General features: G+C 66.8%; 2 protein-coding genes across 2 annotated transcripts in view; both read right to left on the bottom strand.

The window, feature by feature from the left end:
- Positions 1–5900: 5900 nt before the first annotated feature.
- NRARP (NOTCH regulated ankyrin repeat protein) lies at positions 5901–6336 on the bottom strand. The gene has a single exon (XM_068987578.1). The coding sequence runs from the start codon at positions 6334–6336 to the stop codon at positions 5992–5994; it is 345 nt and encodes a 114-aa protein (XP_068843679.1). The 3' UTR covers positions 5901–5991.
- A 4731-nt stretch (positions 6337–11067) lies between these two features.
- EXD3 (exonuclease 3'-5' domain containing 3) overlaps positions 11068–21604 on the bottom strand; it is a 72992-nt gene continuing 62455 nt past the window's right edge. Inside the window, exons 20-22 of the mRNA XM_068975796.1 lie at positions 13246–13339; positions 11634–11672; positions 11068–11407 (exon numbers count right to left, since the gene is read on the bottom strand). Coding sequence (XP_068831897.1) covers positions 11121–11407; positions 11634–11672; positions 13246–13339 — 420 coding nt within the window. The 3' untranslated portion in view covers positions 11068–11120. The remainder of the gene's footprint in view (positions 11408–11633; positions 11673–13245; positions 13340–21604) is intronic.

Below are 21604 nucleotides of genomic sequence, written 5' to 3'. Positions count from 1 at the left end.
TTGTTCACAGGGTACCAGTGAGGGGCCCCTCGACATGGAGAGGCAGAGTTCACCCACCAGGGGTAAACCTGGTCTCCAGGCCCCACGTCTGAGCCAGGCAAGAGTTTGGACAGAGAGAGGTCTTTTCCTCGGCCGTGCCCAGCACAGACACTTTCTGTGGAGTGGAGGACAGGGCAGGGAGATGGGCAGCAGATTGCAGCCCCAGGGCCAGCCTCCCCTGACCCCTGGAGCCGTGCCCACCACCGGCCCCTCTGCTGGGGCTCCAGGCTCTGCGGATGCTCCTCTGGCCCCCCACAGCTGGACCTGATGGTTCTGACGGATGCAGTCCGTGTCTTGAAGTGAGTGGCCCTGTCCACGGGGCTTGGGCTCATCCTCTGTCCTGCTGACTGTCTGCTCTTTGTGGCCCGGGGCCCTGGAATGTCCTTCCTTCCCCCTTTGACCAAATAGGAGACCAGCGCACTATAGCCAGTCACTCCACCAGGGCCGTGATGGGCTCACTTCCCCGGGCCCTGGCCTGGGTCTCCTTCCGGGGCCTGTAGAAGCCGTGATGGGCTGTACAAAGACCGGGTCATCAGCCGCTGCAGTCACGGACCTACAGGGCACCCTGAAAGGAATTCAGGATGCAAGACAGGCTGAGGCACTTTGTGCTTTGGGAAAGCAGGCCCCTTAGAGAGTTAGGTATATTTCAGGAAAACTTGTGGAGAGATTTTTGTGTCTTTCCATACATAGAAAAACGAGAAAATCATCAGTGCTCCCAGCTACCTTCTACTGAGATGTGTGCTTGGCTGCAGCACTACGGGCGTTCACCGCCCCCCCCCTCCCGCCCCGGGGGCTCCCCCGACCCCCCCACCCCCCCGGCCAGGTTACAAGGATGTGGGTGCTCCCGCACTCTTAGGGAGCAGCCCCTCACTCAGAGCTATGGGAAACTGTCTCCGGGACTACAGTGTTCCCTAAGATCCCGAATAAAACTCAGCTCAGGACACTGAAAGTTGTGCATTTTTCTTGGACCGTCGACCTGCTCCAGCGCCCTACACGCCAGGCAGCGGGCCTCAGCGGCCGCCCCTCCACAAGGTGCCCCCTGGCCCGGCTGACCGGGGCCTGCAGGGCGCTGTCCCCCGCGGGCACCCGAGCCAGGCCTGCGCCCACCCCGACCGCCTTCGGCTCGAAACCTGACCGTCGAGTCCCGGCCAAATAGGAGCTGCCCCGGGCCCCTCGGAGAAGACGAGGTCGCGGGTGCGCGGGGGACCCCCGGGCCGGGTCCGCGGCAGGCGGGGTTGCGCGGCCCGGGAGCCCCGGCCCCTGGCGCAGTGTCCGCGGCGGCCGCGAGGCGGCAGCACAGCCCGCGCCGCCGGCCTCCCCGCCCGGGTCCGAGCCGGGCCTTGGGTGCCGCTCGCCGGCCGCGCTCGTGGGCGCCCGGCCGGCGGCGGCTTCGCCCCGGCCCCGAGAGCCGGCTTCAGAGGCCACTCGCTTCCAGCCGTCGTCGCCCTTCGGACGCCGCGCGTCCTCTCCGGCCGTCTCGCCCCGTCCCCTTTCGCCGCGACCCGGGCCCCGGGGCACCGCCTCGGGAGGGCCCGCATCCAACCACCCGGGCCGGGGGGCAGCGGGGCCGTCGGGCTCCGCGTCCCGCCCAGTCCCCCGCCTGCGCGGGGCGCAGCGGCGGGCGCGGGGGCGGGGGCCTCCAGAAGCAGCCGGCCTCCCCAGGCCGCGACCCCAGAGCAAGAGGACAGCTGGTCCCTACCGCGCGCACCCCTCGGCCCGCGCGTGGGTGCGCGGGGCGGGCGCCCCCGCGGGTTCTGGACGCAGAGACCGGGCCTCCGGGAGCGCCCGCCGCCCGCCGCCCGGCCGGGCCCCACGGCCCCGCCGCCCCGCGCTGCCTCGCCACGCCGGCTCCCCCCGCGGGCGCCCCCGGCCCGCTCCCCGCCGCCCCCCGCCCCTCCTCATTAGCATAGCAGCTGCTCGCCGAGCGGACCCGCGCGCAGCAAAGGGCAGAGGCCTCGGGAATGAATGGGGCCCGCGGCTTTGGAGGGGGCGCGAGAAGAAAGATCGACAGACGGACGCGAGCCGCGACGACCCGACGTACAGCCAAGCAGAAGAATGCGCCGGGCAGAGAGGAGGGGAGCCCGGGCCCGCCGCGGCGGGGCGGGGCGGGAGGGGCCTCCCCAAACCCAGGAGCCCCGGGAGGGGGTGCCCGGGAGTTCTCGGGAGGAGCCCGCGGCGGTTCCCAGACCTCCCGGGGCCGCGCGGGCAGACTCTGGCCCCGGGCTTTGTTTCTCAGTTGCCCCCAGAGCCTGGCAAGCCGGGTGTAGGCCGGCCTCCTCCGGCAGGCTCCATGCGGCCCGCGGAGGCACTTGCCTCCGGCAGGTCGGAGCTGAGCGCCCTGTGCTGGCCGCAGGGCCTTCGCGGGGCAGAGCCGGAGGGCCGCCGGCGCCCTCGCCCTGCTCACCCGCTGCTTCGGCTCTCAGCTCCGGCCGGCTCTCTCCTGGCTCCCACGCCCGCTGGCTTTGGACATCACTCTTTCTGGCTGACCATTTCCCTGCATTTCCTGGTCTCTCTGGCATCCCCTCCAACAGTAAACACTTCCTGAGTCCCGCCGGGCTTAGGTCGGAGAGCCCGACAGTCGCCAGGAGCTGCCAGCAGTCCTGGCCGGGAGAAGGGCTCCGGCCCTGCCCTTGGTCGCTGGTCTGCCTGCCTCCTCCACGGCAGCCACTCCGGGGCTTCGCAGAGGCCCAAGGGCTGCCGGCCAGACCGCTCCCCCTGGGGTGCCCTGGCCGGGAGGCCTGGCCTGCTCGCACACACCTCGCACACACCGTGGGATCCTGGAGGCCGGGCGGGGGCGGGGGGGGGGTCACTGCACCTCTTTGTCACCCGGGCCACCAAGAGGCTTAAAGAGCTGTTCCCGCGCATCTGAAGCCTGAGGCGGGGTGGTGGGGACCCCAGGTAGTGAGCGCCCGGCCTTTGACCCCTCAGCTGGGGCCTGCGTCAGGAGCCTGCGCCCTCTCTTCGTTTGCTGATAGTTTTGACTCTCTCTCCTGTGGTGTCGGAGTGGGAAGTGGAGACGTGTTCCAGCCACTTGGGTGGCCAGGTAGTACCCAGGCCGGATGTCCCAACAGTGTCCAAATTCTTGCAGCACCTTTTCCTTTGGGGCCAGGCACCCCTCCCCCCAGGACAGACCTTCTCACTGGGCCTGAGCGGCCAGGTGGACACCACCTCCCCTGGGGGCTCATTTGCGTCAAATATTCCGTCGTCTCTGTGGTGTCTTAGGAGGGAGCCGGCCCGTCGGCCCAACACCAGCCGAGGGTCCACGAATGTCTGTTTAACCAACTGAAAATCCCCTTGGGAAATCCTCAGGGCGGAACAGAGCTGGAGGCGCAGAGCAGGAAGAGGGGAATGGCAATGCATCTTTGTGTCTTGGGAACAAAATGTGGCTGTAACCCTCCTGAGGGGAAGCTGTAACCCTCCTGAGGGGAAGCCGACGCCCTCAGGCTTCTGGAAGGGGTGTCTGAAAGATTTACAAGAACGAGTTTCCTTGTCACTCCCGAGTGGCAGTCAAGTTAAAACTTCGAGGCCTGGCTCTCTCAATCCCCTCTGGGCTGGCTGCTCTTGCAGGGGGAGGAGGGCTGGGGGAGTAGGGGGTGGCTGTCCGTCCCTTGAAGCCCCTCCTATACCAGCCCCAGGGGTGGACCAGAGTTGCCTTCGGGGTCTGTGCCCTGGGGGAGTGGCTGCTTGGGGCATGCTGGCCTTAACTCTCAGGAGGCACTAGGGCCAGAGGGGAAGAAGGGGCCTTACAGTCATCAGAAGCTCCCCCACATTTAAAGGGTACCCTTTCTGTGCAGCAGGTGGTCCAGCAGAAACCCACAGTAGCTGGGGGCGAGGAGACAAGAGGCGCCTTGGCAGGCTGGCTTTGGGGGTGGGTGGGGGGGAGTTTCCAGCAGAACTCCCAAAGGGAGGCTTTGGCTGCTTTGCCAGGAGCAGAGGAAGCGGCTCTGGGCGCCCTGGGGTGCTCCTGCGGCTGGAAGAAGGTGGGCAGGCGGGGTCCTCACAAGCCCTGTGCGTGGCCACTGCGGTGCCTCTGGGCTGAGCCCAGAGCCAGCTTCCCAGGCTCTGTCTGGCGGTGGAGACAAGCCAAGCGCCACGAGGTCGTCACTGTGAACAGCACGTCGTAGCCTGACTCTCATTCCGTGCCAAGCCCAAGAAGACCCAACAGACTTCTTTTTAATATAAAAACATCAATGAAAAATTTATTTATTTATAAATTTTTCATGCTGGGCTACAAGTCTATATCGTACACTCAGGAATGTGCTGCAGACTTCATCCAGTTAGAAGTGATCACACCGGGACCCATACACAGCTTCCACGTAAGCCTAGAAAGTCTTAACATTAATTAACATAATTAAGGTATTTGCATCTAGAAAAAAATATACAGAAAAACTCCTTTTGGAGTAATCTGTGCCTCAATTTCAATGTCTGCTTTTCACTGACATTATCAATATATTCTTCTCACACAAGGTTTTATAAAAAGCCACAGATGACTGCCCAAATCTGACCAGCCACGCACAAAGGGCCTCCACCCACCTGTGTCCTCAAGTGCTCCCCATTTTTGCACGAAGGGTCAGCAGCACTTCTACCCTGGGGAAGCCTCATTTAAATTTGAATAATTCAGCCTTCCTTTTATTTCTCAGGATCAAAACAACAAGGGGTGTGGGGTTGCATAGAAAATTGGAACCTCGGAGACCAGGAAGGGCGCCTTTCGGGACGAAGAGTGACGCAGAGGGACGGCCTCCGGCCTGGGTCCTCGCGCGGCCCCTCCCGCCTGGCAGGGCTTTCGGATTCGAATCGGGTCCTGGAAGCTCTAGGAGGCTGAAGAGGGCAAAGCGGCCCTTCAGCTCACTCGGCAAGTAGCACAAGAGATTCACAGTCTTATAGGCATTTTATAAAAATATAAATATGGGTACAGTTGCCTTCACAACGCTGGATACAACGCCCTTTAAAATGGGGTCTATAACCAAGATTTAAAAAATACACCTAAAACTTGGCTTAAAATATGTTAATATTTTATATTGTCATAAATGTTATGACATTTAATTGTGGCAAATCCATTTACTTTTTTTAAAAAAGTGTGCAATCGACTGTTAACTATAATAGAACTAACTAGAAAGGCTTGATCCCCACCTCCGCCACCGCCACAGCCGAGCACCCAGGCTCCCACGGGAGCTCTGAAAACCGGCGGGCTTGGCGGCTGGCGGCCTCTCACCGGAGAAGGCGGAGGGGGGCCCGGGGCTTCCAAAACTCACGCGGAATCGTGTGTGTGAGAGGGGAAGGCGGGGCGGGCGGAGGAGAGGAGCTGAGGGGGAGAAGCCGGAGGGGACGGAGCAGCGCGGGGGAACCCTCAGGCTGGGCGGTATTTTCAGTGCAACCAAGAAATGACAAAACTCAAGTTTTTAGTTTTCAGACTAAAAAAAAAAGTACATCTCCCCGCCCACCCCCCTTAACCACATTGACCACGCACAATATTTTCCAAACACAAAATTCAGGCGCACAAACATCACCCACAAATATGCACACACGTGATAAATAGTTTGGAGCCCGGGGGAACCGCAGAGCGTCTCCTCCGTCGCGCGTCGGCCACGGGTCCTTCCACCTTCAGGAGAAAACATTTCGAGCAGGAGGATCCGGTGTCTCGGGATTCCGAACTTGCTGGTGGCGAGACTCAAATTTCAAAGGGGCTGGGGCCCGCGCTCCTCCCCCCACCCGCGCGGCGGCGGGCGGGGCCGTGGGAAGCGCCCCGGCCGGTCCCCGGTGGCCGCGGGGGGAGGCGGCCCTGGCCCCCGGCCGCGGGCGGGCGGGCGCGGCCCCCGTGGGCACGGACGTGCGCGCCGGACTCGCGGTGGCCGCGGGCGCCGGGGGCCGGGCGCACACCGAGGTAGTTGGCGGGAAGGTACAGCAAGGAGGACGCGCGCGGGGCCCGCGTGCGGGCCGGGGTCTGGACCGGCATCACCGGCCTCCGCCGGCGTACTTGGCCTTGGTGATGAGATAGAGCACGATGTCCTGGTGGCCGCCGAACGCGGCGATGTGCAGCGCACTCCAGCCGTCGCGGTTTGCCAGGCGGATGTCCGCGCCGAACTTGACCAGCAGTTTCACTAGCTCCAGGTTGCCGTCGATGACCGACTGGTGCAGCGCAGTCTGGCCCTCTGGCCCGAACGAGTTCACGTTGAACTCGCAGTTGGTCATGTTCTGCAGCAGCGACTGCAGCTCCTGCGTGTTGCCCTTGCGCACGGCCTCCTGGAAGATGCGCTGCGTCTGCGGCGCCGAGCAGGTGGACAGCTCGGCTTGGCTCATGCTGCCGCCGGGCGCGGGCAGCGGCTCAGCGCGGGCGGCGGCTTCGGCGCGGGCCCCCGGCTGCCTCGGGGCGCGCCTCGGCGCATGGAAGGCGCGGCGCCCCCGGGCCCCGCACGCCACCCCTGGGCGCTCCGGGCGCTGGGGGCCGGGGGCCGGCGCCTCGGGACCCCCGCCACATCCAGCCGCGCCCGGCGGACGGGCGACGCGGGCGGGCGCTGCGCTCGCGGGGCCGGCCGGGCCGGGGCAGCGGCGCCGCGTTCCCGGTCCCTGCGCTCTCGGGCTGCGGCTGCACGCGCCTCGCCAGGCGCCGCTGCACTCGCCCGCCCGCCGCGCCCGGGCGCCTTTTACCTTCTTTATATTTGCATGACAATAGGCGCCCGTGACGCGCGCGCCCGCCGCCCGCCCATTGGGCAGCGCCCGCGCGGGGCGGGGCCGCGCGGGGCGTGTCCGGCGGGGCGGCCGCGCGGCAGGGGGCGCTGGCCGCCGGGGGCGCGGGGCCGGGAGCCGGGTGGCCGCGGGTGGGCGGGGGTCCGCGTCCCCGCCGCCGCCCCGCCCACGCTCCCTCTAGCCACCCGGGGAATTCCAAGGTCCGTGCGCGAACAAACCAGGCCCAGCCCGCGGCCGGGCGCGACCCCGAGGGGCGCGAGGGCCGCCTCCTCTGGTTGGGTCTTTGCTGGCATCTCAGACCGGGGCGGGGGAGCGCAGGGCTCGGGTAGAGACCCCCAGTCTCGCTCCCCGCTCCTGGAGTGCTAGCCGCGGACCCTCCACATCCCCAGCACCCCAGGCGCTCGCAGGGATGAGACCTGCCCAGCTCGGCCCGTAGGACACATTTCCCCCAGGGAGACAACTGCAGGACACCTCGGGACTGTGACCTCAGCCACGCGGGGCCTTTCCGCTGGAGAACCGCTCCCCTGGGGGCCTCGGTAGCTCCCTAACTTGACTGGCAAGAGGAGCCAGGCCCTGAGGTTTTCTCAGCCCTGCCCCAGAAGAAACGGGTCTGTGTGGCCCCTGGACTGGGGTCGGCCTGGCAGTCAGCTACACTGCCCTAGAGGGGCCTACCTCCTCTCCCGGGCCACCCCATCGGCGGGAACTGGGCCGGGTGAGGCCTGGCCAGGTGAGCAGTCCCAGGTAAGGTGCCAATGCTGCGCTGAAAGGGAACTCTGAAATGACTCACTCCCAAACAGTAAACCCGCTTTTTATTGACAGACACTAACACTGCCGCCAAATTTCCTCATTAGAATTTCACAGTTTATAGCTCTGCGGTGGTCGTTGGAAATTAAGGAGGAATGAGCCTCAGAGCAGTCGGCCTGGGGCAATGGTGCTTCCGCAGCCACTGGAATTCCTTCAGAGGCCACTTGGGATTCCTGGGAGGCAGCTGGGGAGACCACCCTGTTAGGCCCTGTTTGGTGATGAACTCGGTGGGTGTCTGTCCCATGTCCCCTAGGCCTGGAGACCCACGTGGGTGAGGTGGCTGCCCCTGCCTGGGGTCCTTCTGGTGGCCAGAGCCACCCAGGCCCCGTGCCCTGCTCTTCCCGAGGCTGGTGGTCCAGCCCCTCTGCTCAGCCGTGCTCCCCACTACACAGGTGGTTATGCCCTGAGCTGAGCACAGACCCACCCCAGGCCCTGTGCTCAGCCTGGCCCTGGCATGACTGGGGTGCTGCTGCTTTGGGGAGCCCCTCCTTTGCCCACTTATCCTGCAGACACACGTCCCTGGGCCCACTAAGGGGGCCTGGGGTCAGTGGCTGCTGAGCTGACCACCTTGAGAGTGGGGGTCCCTGTCCACTTCCAGCTACCCTCCCCGCCAGCCCCAGAGACAAGCTGTGGTTGGGAGGGAGGCGCTGGGCTCTGTGTACTCAGGCCCATGTTCGCCTCTGGAGTGGGGAGGGGTGACCCTGCAGCACGGAGGGGCCGCCACTCTGCAGGCAGGACCTCCTGCTGGTTTCGTCTGTGTTTTTTGTGTATCTGCCGGCTCGGCTGTGCCCAGGCCCATCCCCAGAAGGTGGTGGGTTCACAGAGCGAGGCCCCACCCAGGTGGGGGGCTCAGGCCCCCCTGGCCTGGAGAAGAGCGTCTGGAGACCCCGCTGGGCCCGGGAGCAGAGCCTGGGAGAAAAGTCCCATTGACACCCGCAGCGGGCGGCAGACAAAGGGGCCCTGTGAGCTCAGTGTGGGAACGTGAGGCCACCACCTCGGGGCATGAAATTGTCAGCTCGGTGCCCCCGGGCAGGGACAGTGTGGCCAGAGAGGCCACCGGAGCCCAGCCTGGGGTCACTGCCAGACCCCCCCGCCCCCCCCCCCCGCCCCGGCCTCAGCGTGGGTCAGACAGGTGTAGCCCTACGATCACACGGCCCCCAGCCCTCTGCTCGTTTGTGGGGCCGGGGTGATGGCCACCCTGTCCGCGGGGAGCCCATGGCCCCTGCTTCTCCGTGGCAGAGGGGAACTGTGCCTGGGGTGGCTGTGGTCCACACACCATGTGCCCAGGGCTGCCCGTCCGAGAACAGGACCTGAGAGGGGCGTGGGGGCGCTGGCTCCCGGAAGCACTTCCTGATGTTTGCTGAAGGACGGGTCCAAAAGGAGGACATTTGTTCCAAATGATGTGCCGGGCGGGGAGGCAGGGGTTAGGGACCCCGTCAGGCCCTGTCCTGGGGCTCGGAGAAGCCCCCAATGTCCATGACATTCCTTGGTGATGTCGTCACTTCCACAAATAGGCGAGGGGCTCACTGGCTGGGAAGGAGAAGCCCTCAGCCTTGGATCTGGGGCGACAGGCCCAACGCTGACCAGAAGGCTGGACCGACGTCCTCTTGGGAGCTGGCCCGGGGGTGTGACCCCAGGAGTCCAGGGTTGGAGAGGGTGACCTCCTCCCCCGGGGGACCCCTTTCCTTTAGAGGCTCAGAACAGTGGGTGCCGGGAAGCCCCTCGGCTGGGGAGGGCTGGGTGGGGCAGCGGGGAGGACCGTGCGGAAGGGGCGCTGGCCGGAGCCGGGAGGCCGCGGCCACCTTAATGCGCTCGGCAGGGGAGGGAGGCTGAGCGGGCCTCGGGCCGCGGGGCGGGGCCTCCAGCTAATTCATTAAAATGTGTCGGGGAGCGTGGGAAAGAGGAGAGCGTTTCTTCCCAGCAGCCCAGACACCTGGTAGAAGGGCGCGAGGATAGAGATCAAATAACAAACACCAGCCCCGGGCCAGCGGCCGCGGAGGAAGGAGCCCGGGGCAGGAACTGCGGCAGACAGTCCCCGCGGCCTGGCACCCGGGCGCAGCCCACCCTGCCGGCCCGGCGTCTGACCCCTAGCCCAAAGTGGGCCCGGCCGGTCACAGGGCGTGGAGGATGCTTCCCGCAGGCCGAGGACCGGGGAGGGGGCCGGGGCTTGGACGGGCTAGCAGTGAGCCTGAGTCCCCAGACGGACGGCAGCCAGCCTGGCAGCAGAGGGCGGGAGGCAGGAGGCAGGCCCGGCGGGGCCGTGCGGCCTGAGGACTGGGTCGTGCTCAGCTGTCCTGTCCTCTTCGTGGAGTGCTGAGTGGGGCTGGGGCAGACGCGTCTGAGGGCCTGGAGGGACGCGGCCCAGCCCTGAGCCTGTGGCCGTGGCTTCTGTCCGGGGCTGCGAGTCAGGGCAGAGTCCCCAGGACGCAGCTGGCTGGGACACCCCCTCCCCCCTGCCCCCCCCCCCACCAGCTTCCTCTTAATCCTGTGGGGGAGGAGTGGTCGACGCTGCTGTCCCAGGACAGGACATGGGGCCAGAGGTCCTGCTCCTGGAAGCAGGACCCCAGCTGCAGAGGGTCCCTGCCCCCGTGGGGGCCCGTTCACCCTGGCACCCATGTCCAGCCCAGGCCCTGTGACCTCAGGGGAGACGAGAGCCAGGTGGGCAGAGCGGCCCCGCACACCGCCCTCGTCCCTGGGTGGCCCGTCCCATCTGTGGAGTGTGCCCTGGCCCAGCGAGGCCCAGTGTTGCTGGGGGGCTGAGTGAGTCTGTGCCCGGCACATGGCGGGGGCTACACCCCAGGGGGCTCAGAGGCCACAGCCATCCCTGGCGTGGTCAGGAACACGGGGCGGGGCAGAGGGTGCAGACGCCCAGCCCTGCAGCCAAATCTGCGCTGGTTTCCGCTCTGGGCAGGAAGGACAGGAAAGGGATGTGGGCCAGGGTGGGTGCGCATTCCTGGGGCTGAGCCAGGGGGAGGCGGGCGAGGGCAGGCGGTGGTCTGGTCCCAGGCCTGCTGCTCACAGGAGATCCCTGGGTGCCCACCCCGGGCCCCCAGGGGATTAGCGCGGGGTCCGAGCCTGTGTCTCCCTGGGCGAGAGCGCAGATACTTTCTGCCTTGTGATGACGAGGCTCCGACGCACGCGGGTTCAGGGCCTTCTACACGGCAAAGACCCGAGAGGGGGCTGCCCAGCCCGATGGCTGAGGCCCCGCAGGGTCATGGCCTGGCTGGGCGGGGGCCTGTCTGTCCCCCAGGACCCTCTCCTGTGCTCGCAAGAGTCTGAAGTCCCAGGGGAGCTACAGCCAGCTTCGTTGGGGGAAACCAGGGAAGACCCTGTCCCAGGACCTGGGGGCCTGGCCCTCATCCTGGGGGGTGCGTGGTGGAGGGGGCGACAGAAACGGTCACAGCGCAGTGGGGGGACCCCCACCTCCCACCCCCTGAGCTCCAGCAGGTTTGGGGGGCCACCTGGGTCCAGCGCTCAGGCTTCGAGGGGCTGGTGAGCGCGGGGCAGGGGTGAGCGGAGACCAGAGGAAGGAGCCCGCGGCCACCACCGGTGCAGCTTCTGCGTGTTTACTCCAGGCGGCCCGGGCCCCGCTCTCAGGAGGGGCCGCTGGCTGGGCGGGGGGCGCCCTCCAGGACCTCTTGGAAGTTGCTGGTGACTCGGGCCAGGTGGGAACCTTCCCAGAAGACTTTGCCGCAGCCGGTGCAGCAGTAGAAATGCCGCAGCCCAGGCCGCCGAAGCACGCCTGCCGGGACGCCCGCCAGCTGCAGCTGGGTGCCGTTGGCCAGTGTGGCTGGGACGCGGGTCTGCAGATCTGCGTCCTCCAGCCAGCGGCAAGGGGGGTCGTAGGAGCAGCCCCCGGGGGCCTCCTCCGGGGCTGAGCCTGGACATGGAAGCGGCCACCCTGAGCCCTGCCCGCAGGCAGGCGGCCCCCATCCCGCTCTGTTCGCCCGCCCCCTGCCTCTCCTACTAGGAACCCTCTGGGTCACGGGGGACTGGCCTCTTCCTTCCCGGCCCTCCCCGTGGGGCACGGGCCCATTCCCTCCCCCCATCCTGGGGCTCCAGATGCCAGGGCCCCTCGTGTCCCTGGTGGGTGGCCCAGGGCTCACCTGCCTCCTGCTCACCATCGCTGTGGGGGCCCTCAGTGCCTGTCAATCAAGGAACTCAGGGTCAGTCCCAGGGAAGGGCGGGGGGCCCCAGCACCCACAAGGCACCTCCGAGTGCTCAGCCCCCACCCTGCAGGGAGAGGGCAGAGGGCAGGGGGTCAAGATGCTCTGTGCCAGCGCAGTTCCCTCCCACGGGAACTCACACCTTGGGACATTCTTGGGGCTCAAAGGTCCTTGGGAAACAAGTTCTGGGCACAAGATCGGCTGATTAGGGCACTTGGGGGCCTGAGAGCCGCGGGCCGGGCAGGGTGGGGGCGGCCCATCTGTGGCGATGAGCAGATAAGCCCACTGCCAAGAAGCGCGTTTCGCAACCAACCAGCATGGGGCAGGGCGGGGTGGGCAGAGGCCCAGGGGACCGTGGGGGCTCCGGGTGCAGGATAGACCCCGTGGGAGGCCCCACCTCCGCGGAGGGCACTGGCCAGCAGGTGGGAGAAGCTGCCCAGGCCCGCTGACCCTCTTAATTTGCTCGGCAAACATCACCCTGCAGATGGCTCCAGATTAACCGCAGCCGGAGGCTGAATGGAGGTGGCCCCCCGCCCAGTCCTGCTGCCTCCATGGGGCCCAGTGAGGCCATGACCTCAGGCCTCAGCTGACAGCCCGAGGGGTACTGCCCAGGGCCAGGGTGAACCTCCAGTCGGGGTGTTGGGGGCCCCCTACGGGGGCCACTGCTCATGTCCTGCCCCTCTCCCCGCCTCAAGCAAGTTGCAGCCGCTCTGCAGAGAGCAGAGAGCTGCCCAGGGCTGGACACTGGCCATCACCAGTGCTCATCCACTGTGCGGGCGGCCCTGAGACTTCGAGGGATGCGGGCAGGGCAGGAGCGGCCAGCAGAGAAGACGGCACCCGGGGGCACCAACTGTGCAGAGGGGCCCTGGGCTCAGGCTCCCTCCTCAGGCTGTCCCAAGAGGCCCTTCTTCCGTTCCCGCCTGCCCTCCACGCAGGGAAGCTGAGGCTGGGCCCCTGATCTGGACAACCGGGGCTCACCCGCCTTCCCGGGCGCCCAGGTTCCCCAACGTTCAGACTGCTGCTCGGCGAGGCCCGTGGTACAAGGGCAGGCAGGCGTGAGCCTGCGTGTGGCCGAGCGTGCGTGTGGCCGAGCGTGCACAGGCAGGCGTGAGCGTGCACGTGGCCGAGCGTGCACAGGCAGGCGTGAGCGTGCACGTGGCCGAGCGTGCACAGGCAGGCGTGAGCGTGCACGTGGCCGAGCGTGCACAGGCGGGCGTGTGAGGGTGCACGTGGCCGAGCGTGCACAGGCAGGCATGTGAGCGTGTGTGTGCTGCTGAGTGTGTCTTTGCCTGAAAGCGTGTCTTTGCATGTGTGCAGGTGTACTCCATGAGTGTGGCGGGGTGACTGAGCAGGGCCCACTGGGGAGAAGGTAGGGGACACGACCCTAGAGGCCCTGGGGGCCTGCGCGTGCAGGTCCCGTGGGCCAGAGGCCCCAGTCCCCTTCCTGGTGCCCCCCCGCCTGTGGGCACCGCCCTGGTAGCCCAAGTGGGTCAGCCCCAGGAGCACCCAGCGGCAGGACTGCCGCCCACAGACCCCACAGAGCCCCACTCACTGGCACCACCAGGGCCTCCCAGGTGGACGCTGAGCCGCACCAGCTGCTTCATCACGTCCTTGGAGACCTTCAGGTACTGGTCACAGTTGCAGGCCTGGGGGGCAGAGGAGGCGCTGGGGCCGCGGGGCATTCTCGCAGCCCCTCCGCCCCTAGCCCTGTACTCCCTGTGGTTCCGACCCAGCCCAGGGGGTTTCACAGACACAGGACATCTCCCTTCCTCTTGCCACAGGACGCGGGGCACACCACCTCCGGGGAGCCCTCCCCCACTGCATGGGCTCCGAGCTGGCCCGGGGTGGCCTCTTCCAACTCCTGAGCCCCTGCAGGGCTCTGCCACCAACCAGCGGTCCTCCCCAACCCCAGCGCCAAGCCTGGGCCCCGATGGCTCAATACTGGTGAGGGACGGAGGCCCTGCATTAGAGTTAAGGGGGGCGGCCCTATAGTTGCTCTGACTCCTCAGCCCACTTTGGAGCAGGCCAAGGCCATTCCGGCGTCCATGCTTCTGTGACACCTGGCCCTGCCTCCCCCCGGGGGTTGGCACCATCTGGAGCCTGCTGGGCACAGCGTACGTGCAGGGCAGGAGCCCAGACACGCAGGGTCCTGGTCTAGGACGTGCAGTGAGCTCCCGTGAAGACCTTGGCTCAGCCCCCCCGACCTCACCATCCCAGGGGTGGGATGGGCTTCCCGATGCGGCTAGCCCATCACTTCATTACGGCCACTGCCTGGCAGGGATCTAGACACAGGGTCCCCAGGGGCAGACAAGGTGGGCCAAGCGGGAGAGCGGGGGGCGGGGGGCGGGGGACTGACCGGCTCCCAGATGGGCACACAAAGGCGCCCTGTCAGCCAGGGGGTGAGCCGGTCCACGGGAGGGCTCCTGTTTGGTGCTCCTGGCACCCCCCTCACCTGGTGAGCCCCGTCAGTGCCCCGGAGGTGGAGTGCCTGGGGCGGGCAGTGGTGGGGGCCCCTGGAGCCATGGTTGGGGGGCTCCTGCCCCACCCACACATGCCCTCTTTCCCCCCAAGCCTTTCATCATGGAGCTGGGCCTCCAGCATCACAGCCAGGGGTGGGCAGGTGCCAGAAGGGCAGGGTCAATTTCCCAGAGCCCCCCGGAGGGCTTCCCCTCCCCTGGCCAGACTCTGGCACAGGAAGACACCTGGGTGCTTCTCCCTTTTGGTTGCAGGTACCAGGGGCGACTGGGCAGGAGTGTGGGCGGGGCCCCGGCTGCATGTCAGGCCCGTGGGCACTCCAGGCCCAGCCAGGAAGGAGCTGGAAAGAGGCGGGCCAGCTGGTCTCTGGGCTGGGCTGCTGCCTGGGGCCCCCAGAGGGTTAGCACCAGCAGGTACGGGAGCCCGGTGGGGTGGGGTCCTCTGATGGGGTCTGTGGTCTTCCCAGGACCCGGCAGTGCGCAGCCGGGGCGGGGCGCCAGCTCACGCTGAGTCACGCACAGACAAACGCCTGGTGCCCCGCAAGGCCTGCCCCACCCTCGGGAAGCGCCGGTGCCGGCTTTCCCACGGCCGCTGCCCACGGCCAGGCGGTCACCCCTGCCCCCACCGCCACGCCCAGCTGGAAGAGCCGGTTCCGAGCCGCCTGCCCGCCCTGTCTTGCGGTCCCCGTCTGTAGGAGGGCCCGTACTCAGGGCCTCCCTGTCCATCTCCTGTCCCCCGCAGAGTCCAGCCACCCTTGCCCGGCACCCAGAGCGGAGCCAGGGGCTGAGCGCCCACCCAGTCAGGGGCTGACGGCCCGTCCCCATGCCCCATGGGGGAGGATGGAGCCTCCAAACCCCTGTTCTGAAGGAGCTTCCCAGGGGCTGAGAAACCTGCTCACGGTCACCCATCCGCTGGGCAGGCATCCCCACCTGGCAGGGGCCTCAGCCCGCTGTGCAGGCGTAGGCAAGTGGTGTCTGAGCTGGGCCCACTCCCTGCAGGGGCTGTGCAGACCCCAGACTTGGACATCAGTGGATCTGGTCAGACACCAGCGGGGGCTGTGGGTGCCCCGGACAGTGTGGTCTCCTGGGTCCCTAGAGGTGTCTGAGACCCCATCCAGGCTGGGGGCCTGAGGGCAGGGCGGACCTCCACCCCCAGAGCCTGGTCAGGCAGGTGAGTGGGGGCAGGAGGGGTGGGCAGGCTCCTGACTCCCCTGTCCCGGGGTCCGCCTGGGCCTGGCTCCCACGGCGCTCAGGCTGTCTGGAGCTCATGCCCACTGAGCCGCCCGACTCCGGGTAGGACTAAGGCCCTCCTAGGCAGGGTCTGGAGCCCAACGTCAGGGAGGCTGCCTCCCCGGGGTGAGGCCGCCAGCAGGGACTGGCCCAGGCAGGTGCGCTGGGCAGCCCGCCCTCCACAGCCCTAGGAGGGCGGTGAGGGGCTACTCCGGCCACTTCCTTGGGAGGCATCCCTGCCCGCGATGGCCTGGCATGTCTGTGAGCCTCTGAGACAGAGCTGGGGAGGGGCGGCTGAAGAGGTGCTGGGAGCCCGTCCGCCAGCAGCCTGCTCTCAGCTCTGAGCCCAGGAGTCCCGGCCGCGGCGGCCGTGGCGGCACCTGCACCCAGCAGCGCCTGCCGAGAGGGAGGCCCCGGGTTTGCCCCGAGTCACTTGTCTTCAGGCACGCCTGCTCCCACCAGCCCAGGGCACACACACGCCAGGGCCCACGGTGTGTGCTGTGCCGCTGGGCAGGGACGGCTGGTGCGCCGGGGTCAGGACTGGGGGAGGGCTGCCACTGTGGGCCTGGCCGGGCCGAAGAGGCCAGTGGGAAGGCCAGGCGTGGGTGCCAGTGGCCTTCCCCTCACCCATGCTCTGCCCACGGGCCGCACACAGCCTGGTGCAAACTGCCTGTGAACACCCTTAGGCCTCCACCAGTCTTGGGCCAAGTCGGGGGCTGGAGCGGGCCACATGGGGGCCCCCAGGGCCCAGGGCATGAGACAGAACCAGCGCTTCTGAGGGGGCAGGCCCACAGGCTGGGAGCCTAGTGGAGGGATCCACTTCCGAGATCCTCGGCAAGGCTCCCTGCCCTGCCAGCGGCAAGCTGGGACTGCGCTCCTGGTGGCCCAGTGCCCTGGCGAACCCCACAGGCCTCGCTGCCCACCCCCAGTGGGAGCCAGGCCCTCCAGGATGGGAGATGCGGTCAGTCTGATACCCAGGCCCTGGAGGCCCCACAGGCAGGGAAGACGGGGGCTTGGGCTGAGAAGCTATGACATGCTCTAGAATAATACCTGTTCTGTACTCATTTAGAGCAAATTTACAGCAAAGCGTAACAAAGCAGAAAAAATAAACCTCATCTTCGCACAACCACGTGGCAAGAAAAGCACCCATGGGGCGGGGGGTTGCAGACGCCTTTCCGCGCACTTGGCAAGTGCCTCCCACTCGTGTCAGAGGCCTGGGGACGCAGCGGGCCTCAGCTGCAGGACACCAGTGTGTTCCCAGGCTCCGGGCCCCATTTGGTCCCTGTCAAGCTTCCCCCACCCCCCATCCTTGCCTGAGGTCCTGAGACCGCTGGGTCCAGAGGCCCCCCTGGGCCAGTTTGTGCACCATGACCCCCCAGAGCCGCCCCAACAAATGGTGCTGGGCGCAGGGACAAAGGGCTGCTATGAAAGACCCCTTGGTGGGGGGGGCGGGCCCGACACCCTGTGGATGGACTGGCGGTGATGGAGGAAGCGATTAGGCGTTGCCTGGGTCTGCCCTCCACCTCGCTCTCCCACGCTGTCCGGCGGCTCTGGAAGGGCCCTGGGTCATCTATCAGCTCCGAGTGCCCAGGCAGAGCTGCGCGCCTCCTTCCAGACCAGCCCTGGCCCCGGGCTGGGGGCTGGGAACCCTGCTGCCGCTCCACCGCCCTGGCTGAGCCCTCAGGCGCTGGGGGGGCGACCCCTTCCCCACCACAACATGTGGGGGCAGCAGGGCCCAGCCCAGGCCTCCCAGGAGGTGTGGGGTTGGGGTGGGGCCTGCTTGGGGAGGTCTGAAACCCCAGCCAGGGCTCTCCTGACCCGTGAAGCAGGCTCCAGTCCCCCGCCGGTGCCTCTGTCCCCGTTGCTGGAGACCCAGGCTGGCAGCCCCGCGGGGCCGCTCCATGCCTGCCCTGTCCCCCGGCCCAGGGAGGGCAGTTCCCACAGGCCCGGCCCCTCCCCCACACGGCCATGGCCCAGCCCCTTTGGGGGCCGCAGGCGGGATGGTGGGGGACCGGCCTCCGGCGCTGTCGGCACCCCAGGGGGCAGAGCCGGGTTGGGGCCCCGGAGACCACGATGGGGTCAGCTCTGGACTGGCGTGGATCCCTCTCTGCACGAGGGTGCCTTGGAAGCACCCAGGTCCTCAGGGTGCAAGAGCACCCGCCTCAGTGCGGCTGTGTGTGTCCGTGTATGCACATGTGTGTCCTTGTGTGTGTGTCCCTGTGTGCGTCTGTGTATGTGTCCTTGTGTGCACGTGTGTCTGTGCATGTCCATGTGCACATGTGTGTCCCCATGTGTGTGTCCTTGTGTGTGCATGTGTGTTCCTGTGTGCACATGTGTCCCTGTGTGTGTGTGCAGGTGTCTGTTTGTGTCCCTGTGTGCATGTGTCCTTGTGTGTGCACGTATGTCTGCGTGTCCGTGTGCACATGTGCATCCCCGTGTGCACGCGTGTCTGTGTGCACATGTCCTTGTGTGTGCACATATGTCTATGCGTGTGCACGTGTCCTTGTGTGTACACGTCTGTGCGTGTCCGTGTGCACATGTGTCCCCGTGTGCACACGTGTCTGTGTGCACATATGTCTGAGTGTCCATGTGCACGTGTGTCCCCATGTGCGTGCGTGCACGTGTCTGTGTCCCTGTGTGTGTCCTTGTGTGTGCACGCATGTCTGTGAGTCCATGTGTGCATGTGTCCGTGTGCACGTGTCCTTGTGTGTGCACATATGTCTGTGCATGTCCGTGTGTGCATGTGTCCATGTGCACGTGTCCTTGTGTGTGCACGTATGTCTGTGCGTGTACGTGTGTGCATGTGTCTGTGTGCACGTGTCCTTGTGTGTGCACGTATGTCTATGCGTGTCCATGTTCGCATGTGTTCCCATGTGCGTGTGCACGTGTGTGCATGTGTCTGTCCCTGTGTGCACGTATGTCTGTGTGAGTCCATGTGCACATGTGTGTCCCCGTGTGCATGCGGGCACGTGTCTGTGTGTCCCTGTGTGTCCTTGTGTGTGCATGTGTCTGTGTCCTTGTGTGTGCACGCATGTCTGTGCAAGTCCGTGTGTGCATGTGTCCATGTGCACGTGTCCTTGTGTGTGCACGTGTCTGTGCATGTCCATGTGCACACGTGTGTCCCTGTGTGCATGTGTGCACGTGTCTGTGCATCCCTGTGTGTGTCCTTGTGTGTGCACACATGTCTGTGCATGTCGGTGTGTGCATGTGTGTCCCTGTATGCGTGTGCACGTCTGTGTCCGTGTACGTGTGCACGTGTTGTTGTGTGTTCATGTGTCTGTGTGTCTATGTATGCACGTGTGTTCTTGTGTCCATGTGTGTGTTCCTGTGCGTGTGCACGTGTGTCCTTGTGTGCATGCATGTCTGCGTGTCTGTGTGCGCATGTGTGTCCCCGTGTGCATATGCATGTGTCCTTGTGTGTGCACACGTCTGTGCGTGTCCCTGTGTGTGTGTGTGTGCACCTGTGTCTGTGTGTGCATATGTCCGTGTGTCAGGTGAGGACACGAGTCTGCAGGAGTGGAGGTGCCCTCCTGTGCATGCACACACACATTCACACTTGGGGTGCAGAGGTGTGTCCCGGGCCTCCACTGTGGGGTGGAAGGAGCCGTGACGGGAGTGCTGCCTCTGCAGGCGGATGGGGAGGGGACGGGCACTGGGGACAATGAGAGGAAAGCACGTCTGGTGCCGCGGAAGATAAGCACGGGTCCGAGAAGCAGCCTGCATGATGGGCCTGACTGAGGGGCAGCCTGGCCAGCGTCGCCCCACTCGCCCCCCGCCTGGGGCCAGGGTGGGTCTGAGCCCCGCCCTCAGGCTCTGGGCTGCGGTTGGGGTCCCTCCTCGCCCCCCTGGTGCCTTGATCCTCTCAAGGCGTCCCCTCCTCTCCCAGCCGCAGTCCCAACCCAGGTCCACTGTGTGGGGACAGCGGGCTGACAGCTCAGGCCGCCAGGATAAGACCCCACGTCCATTCACCTGGATGCAGGTGTCCACCCAGGCAGGCAGAGGGCTGTGAGCATGGCCCAGATGGGTGGTGAAGTCCCCCCGGCCCCTCACAGTGGACGGTCGCAGCCCCTGTCCCACAGGGGCCAGCACGCAGGTCTCAGACCGCTGGTGGGAGTGTGCTGGCTGCTCCCGTCCACCGGCTCTGTCCTTGCCTTCGCCAAGTCCAGCGACCGGCCACCCGGGCCCTTAGGAGGGGCAGCGCCAGTGAGGGCTTCCCGGGACCTGCTCCCAAGCCGGGGGCCCCAACGCAGGGAAGGGGCATCGCAGAGCTCACTGTTCCCAGGGGACAGGCAGGCATGGCCAGGACCCCCAGTGTCTCTGAGGCCAGGGCGGGTGGGCAGCCACAAGCCCCAGGTTCACTCAAATACAATCTGGGTCAGAGAATGCGGCGGGACTCGGGTCCTGGGGCGGTTCCCCAACCCTGGGGCCCCCTCAGTCTACCCTGGGCGGCAGGTCCTTGGGACCCTACCCAAGCAACTCCCGAGGCGGCACACAGCCCCTCCCGCGGCTCCCAGTTACTTCACCAGGCACTATGCGCCCTTAGGCCCCCCAGGACCCCACTGGGAGCACAGGCGACCCCTCCCTGAGCAACCCCTCTAGGCGACCCCTCCCAGCGGTCCCCCGGGCGGCCGTGCCCCTTCACCGTCCCCAGGAGCCCGGGTGGCACCCCTTTCCCGGGGCTCCCCGGCACCCCCGGCGCGGCAGGCGCGGGCAGTTCCCAGACGGGGGAGGGGCGCGGCCGTGAGAACCGCCGGCGGCGGGCGCGTGGGAAAGCGGGCGGAGGGGCGGCGCGGGGGGCGGGGCGCGCCTGGGAACGGCCCCCGCCCCCGCCGGCCTTTGAAAGGGCCACTCAGGGCGCCCGGCCCGGATTCAAAAGCAAACGGCCGCCCGCCGCCTTCCCGCGCCGGCGGGGCGAGGTGGGGCGGGGGACCACAGCCGCCCAGGGCCGTGTGGGAGGGGGTGGGCGCCAGCCGGCGGGAGAGGGTTGCGGGCTGGGGAAGTCCGGGAGGGGCCGCCCCCGTGTGCCCCCGCCACAGGCAAGTAGGGCCTGGCCCTCAGACAGTGGGGGGGGGGCTGTCACCCACAGACCAAGAAGGGGGCGCCCCAGAGTCTTCCTCCAAAGGATGGTGGTACTCCAAGAACTGTGCTGGGGACCTGGAAGACTTCCTGGAGGAGGTGGCATCTAAACTGAGGCTTGGCAGGCCTGATGGACAGAGCACCTGCTCAGGTGCACCCATAGCTGGGGTGACATGTGGGATCCAGTGAGGTCAGCAAAGGCTGGCAGGAGCCGGGTAGCTGGGGGTCCCCGGTCCTTCCCTTCCTGCCCCTCCCAGGGCTACTGAGTCAGGCCAAGCCAGAGAGGACCCCTTTCCACCACCAACTGCTCTGCCCAGCCCAGCTCCTCCACTTCTCGGAGGGACCCCAACAGCGCACCTTCCCCCGCCCACTGCCCACCTTCTCCTGAGGCTCCTCGTTCTGGGTTGGCTGTGGGCTCACCAAGACCCCCACCCACCCAGGTCAAGACCCCACCAGCCACCCTGGCTCCCTTGGAGACCTTCAGGGCCACCCTTGGCCCAGATGTGCCTCCAATGACTAGCCCTGGTCAGGGTGGTGGGTGGGCGGAGGGGCTGCCTGGGAGGGGGCGGGAAGGGGTCCCCTCCCCCCAACTACTCTGTGTGGCCAGGGAGGGAAAGGTGGCCAGGGAGGCTGGGGTGACACGTGCCTTTCCTGGCGCCTGCCCACCCGCGGGTGCCCCCTGCACGGGCCATCTAGCCAAAGGCCACTGCCCTGTTAGCACATGGACGGGCTCGTGACCGCCCGGCAGGCCTCGCTCTGTCACCCCGAAGACCCTCCCGCACCCAACCAGGGCTGCACACTCCGAGGCCCCGAGCCTGTCCTGCCTGCTCCATCCAGGGCTGAGGGAACAGTGGCCAGGCCCCTGGGTCCATCTAGCCCTCTCCGGCACTAGCCCCAGCAGCAGAGGTGGGGTGGGTCCCCTGCAGGAGCAGCTGTGGGCAGCGAGTGGACACACAGGGCTGCTGGCGACGCGCCACCCCCTGCAGACCCCGAGGCCTGTGCCCTCCGGCTCTGGCTCCTGAGCTGTGAAGTCTGGCCTCTGGGGGAGGGTGTCTCCCGCCCTCCCACCAGCCCGGCCGCGGGGACCCTCACCCTGAGACGGGCCCTCTTCCACCCGCCTTGCTGCTCCGG

This window comes from Capricornis sumatraensis, chromosome 1 (assembly GCF_032405125.1).
Source record: "Capricornis sumatraensis isolate serow.1 chromosome 1, serow.2, whole genome shotgun sequence".
NCBI lineage: Eukaryota > Metazoa > Chordata > Mammalia > Artiodactyla > Bovidae > Capricornis > Capricornis sumatraensis.
Note: the sequence above shows the minus strand (reverse complement) of the source record. Positions and strands in the feature narration are given on the sequence as shown.

Bases quoted from the DNA above. Each gene is read 5' to 3' on its own strand.
- NRARP (XM_068987578.1), bottom strand. From the start codon at position 6,336: ATGAGCCAAGCCGAGCTGTCCACCTGCTCGGCGCCGCAGACGCAGCGC.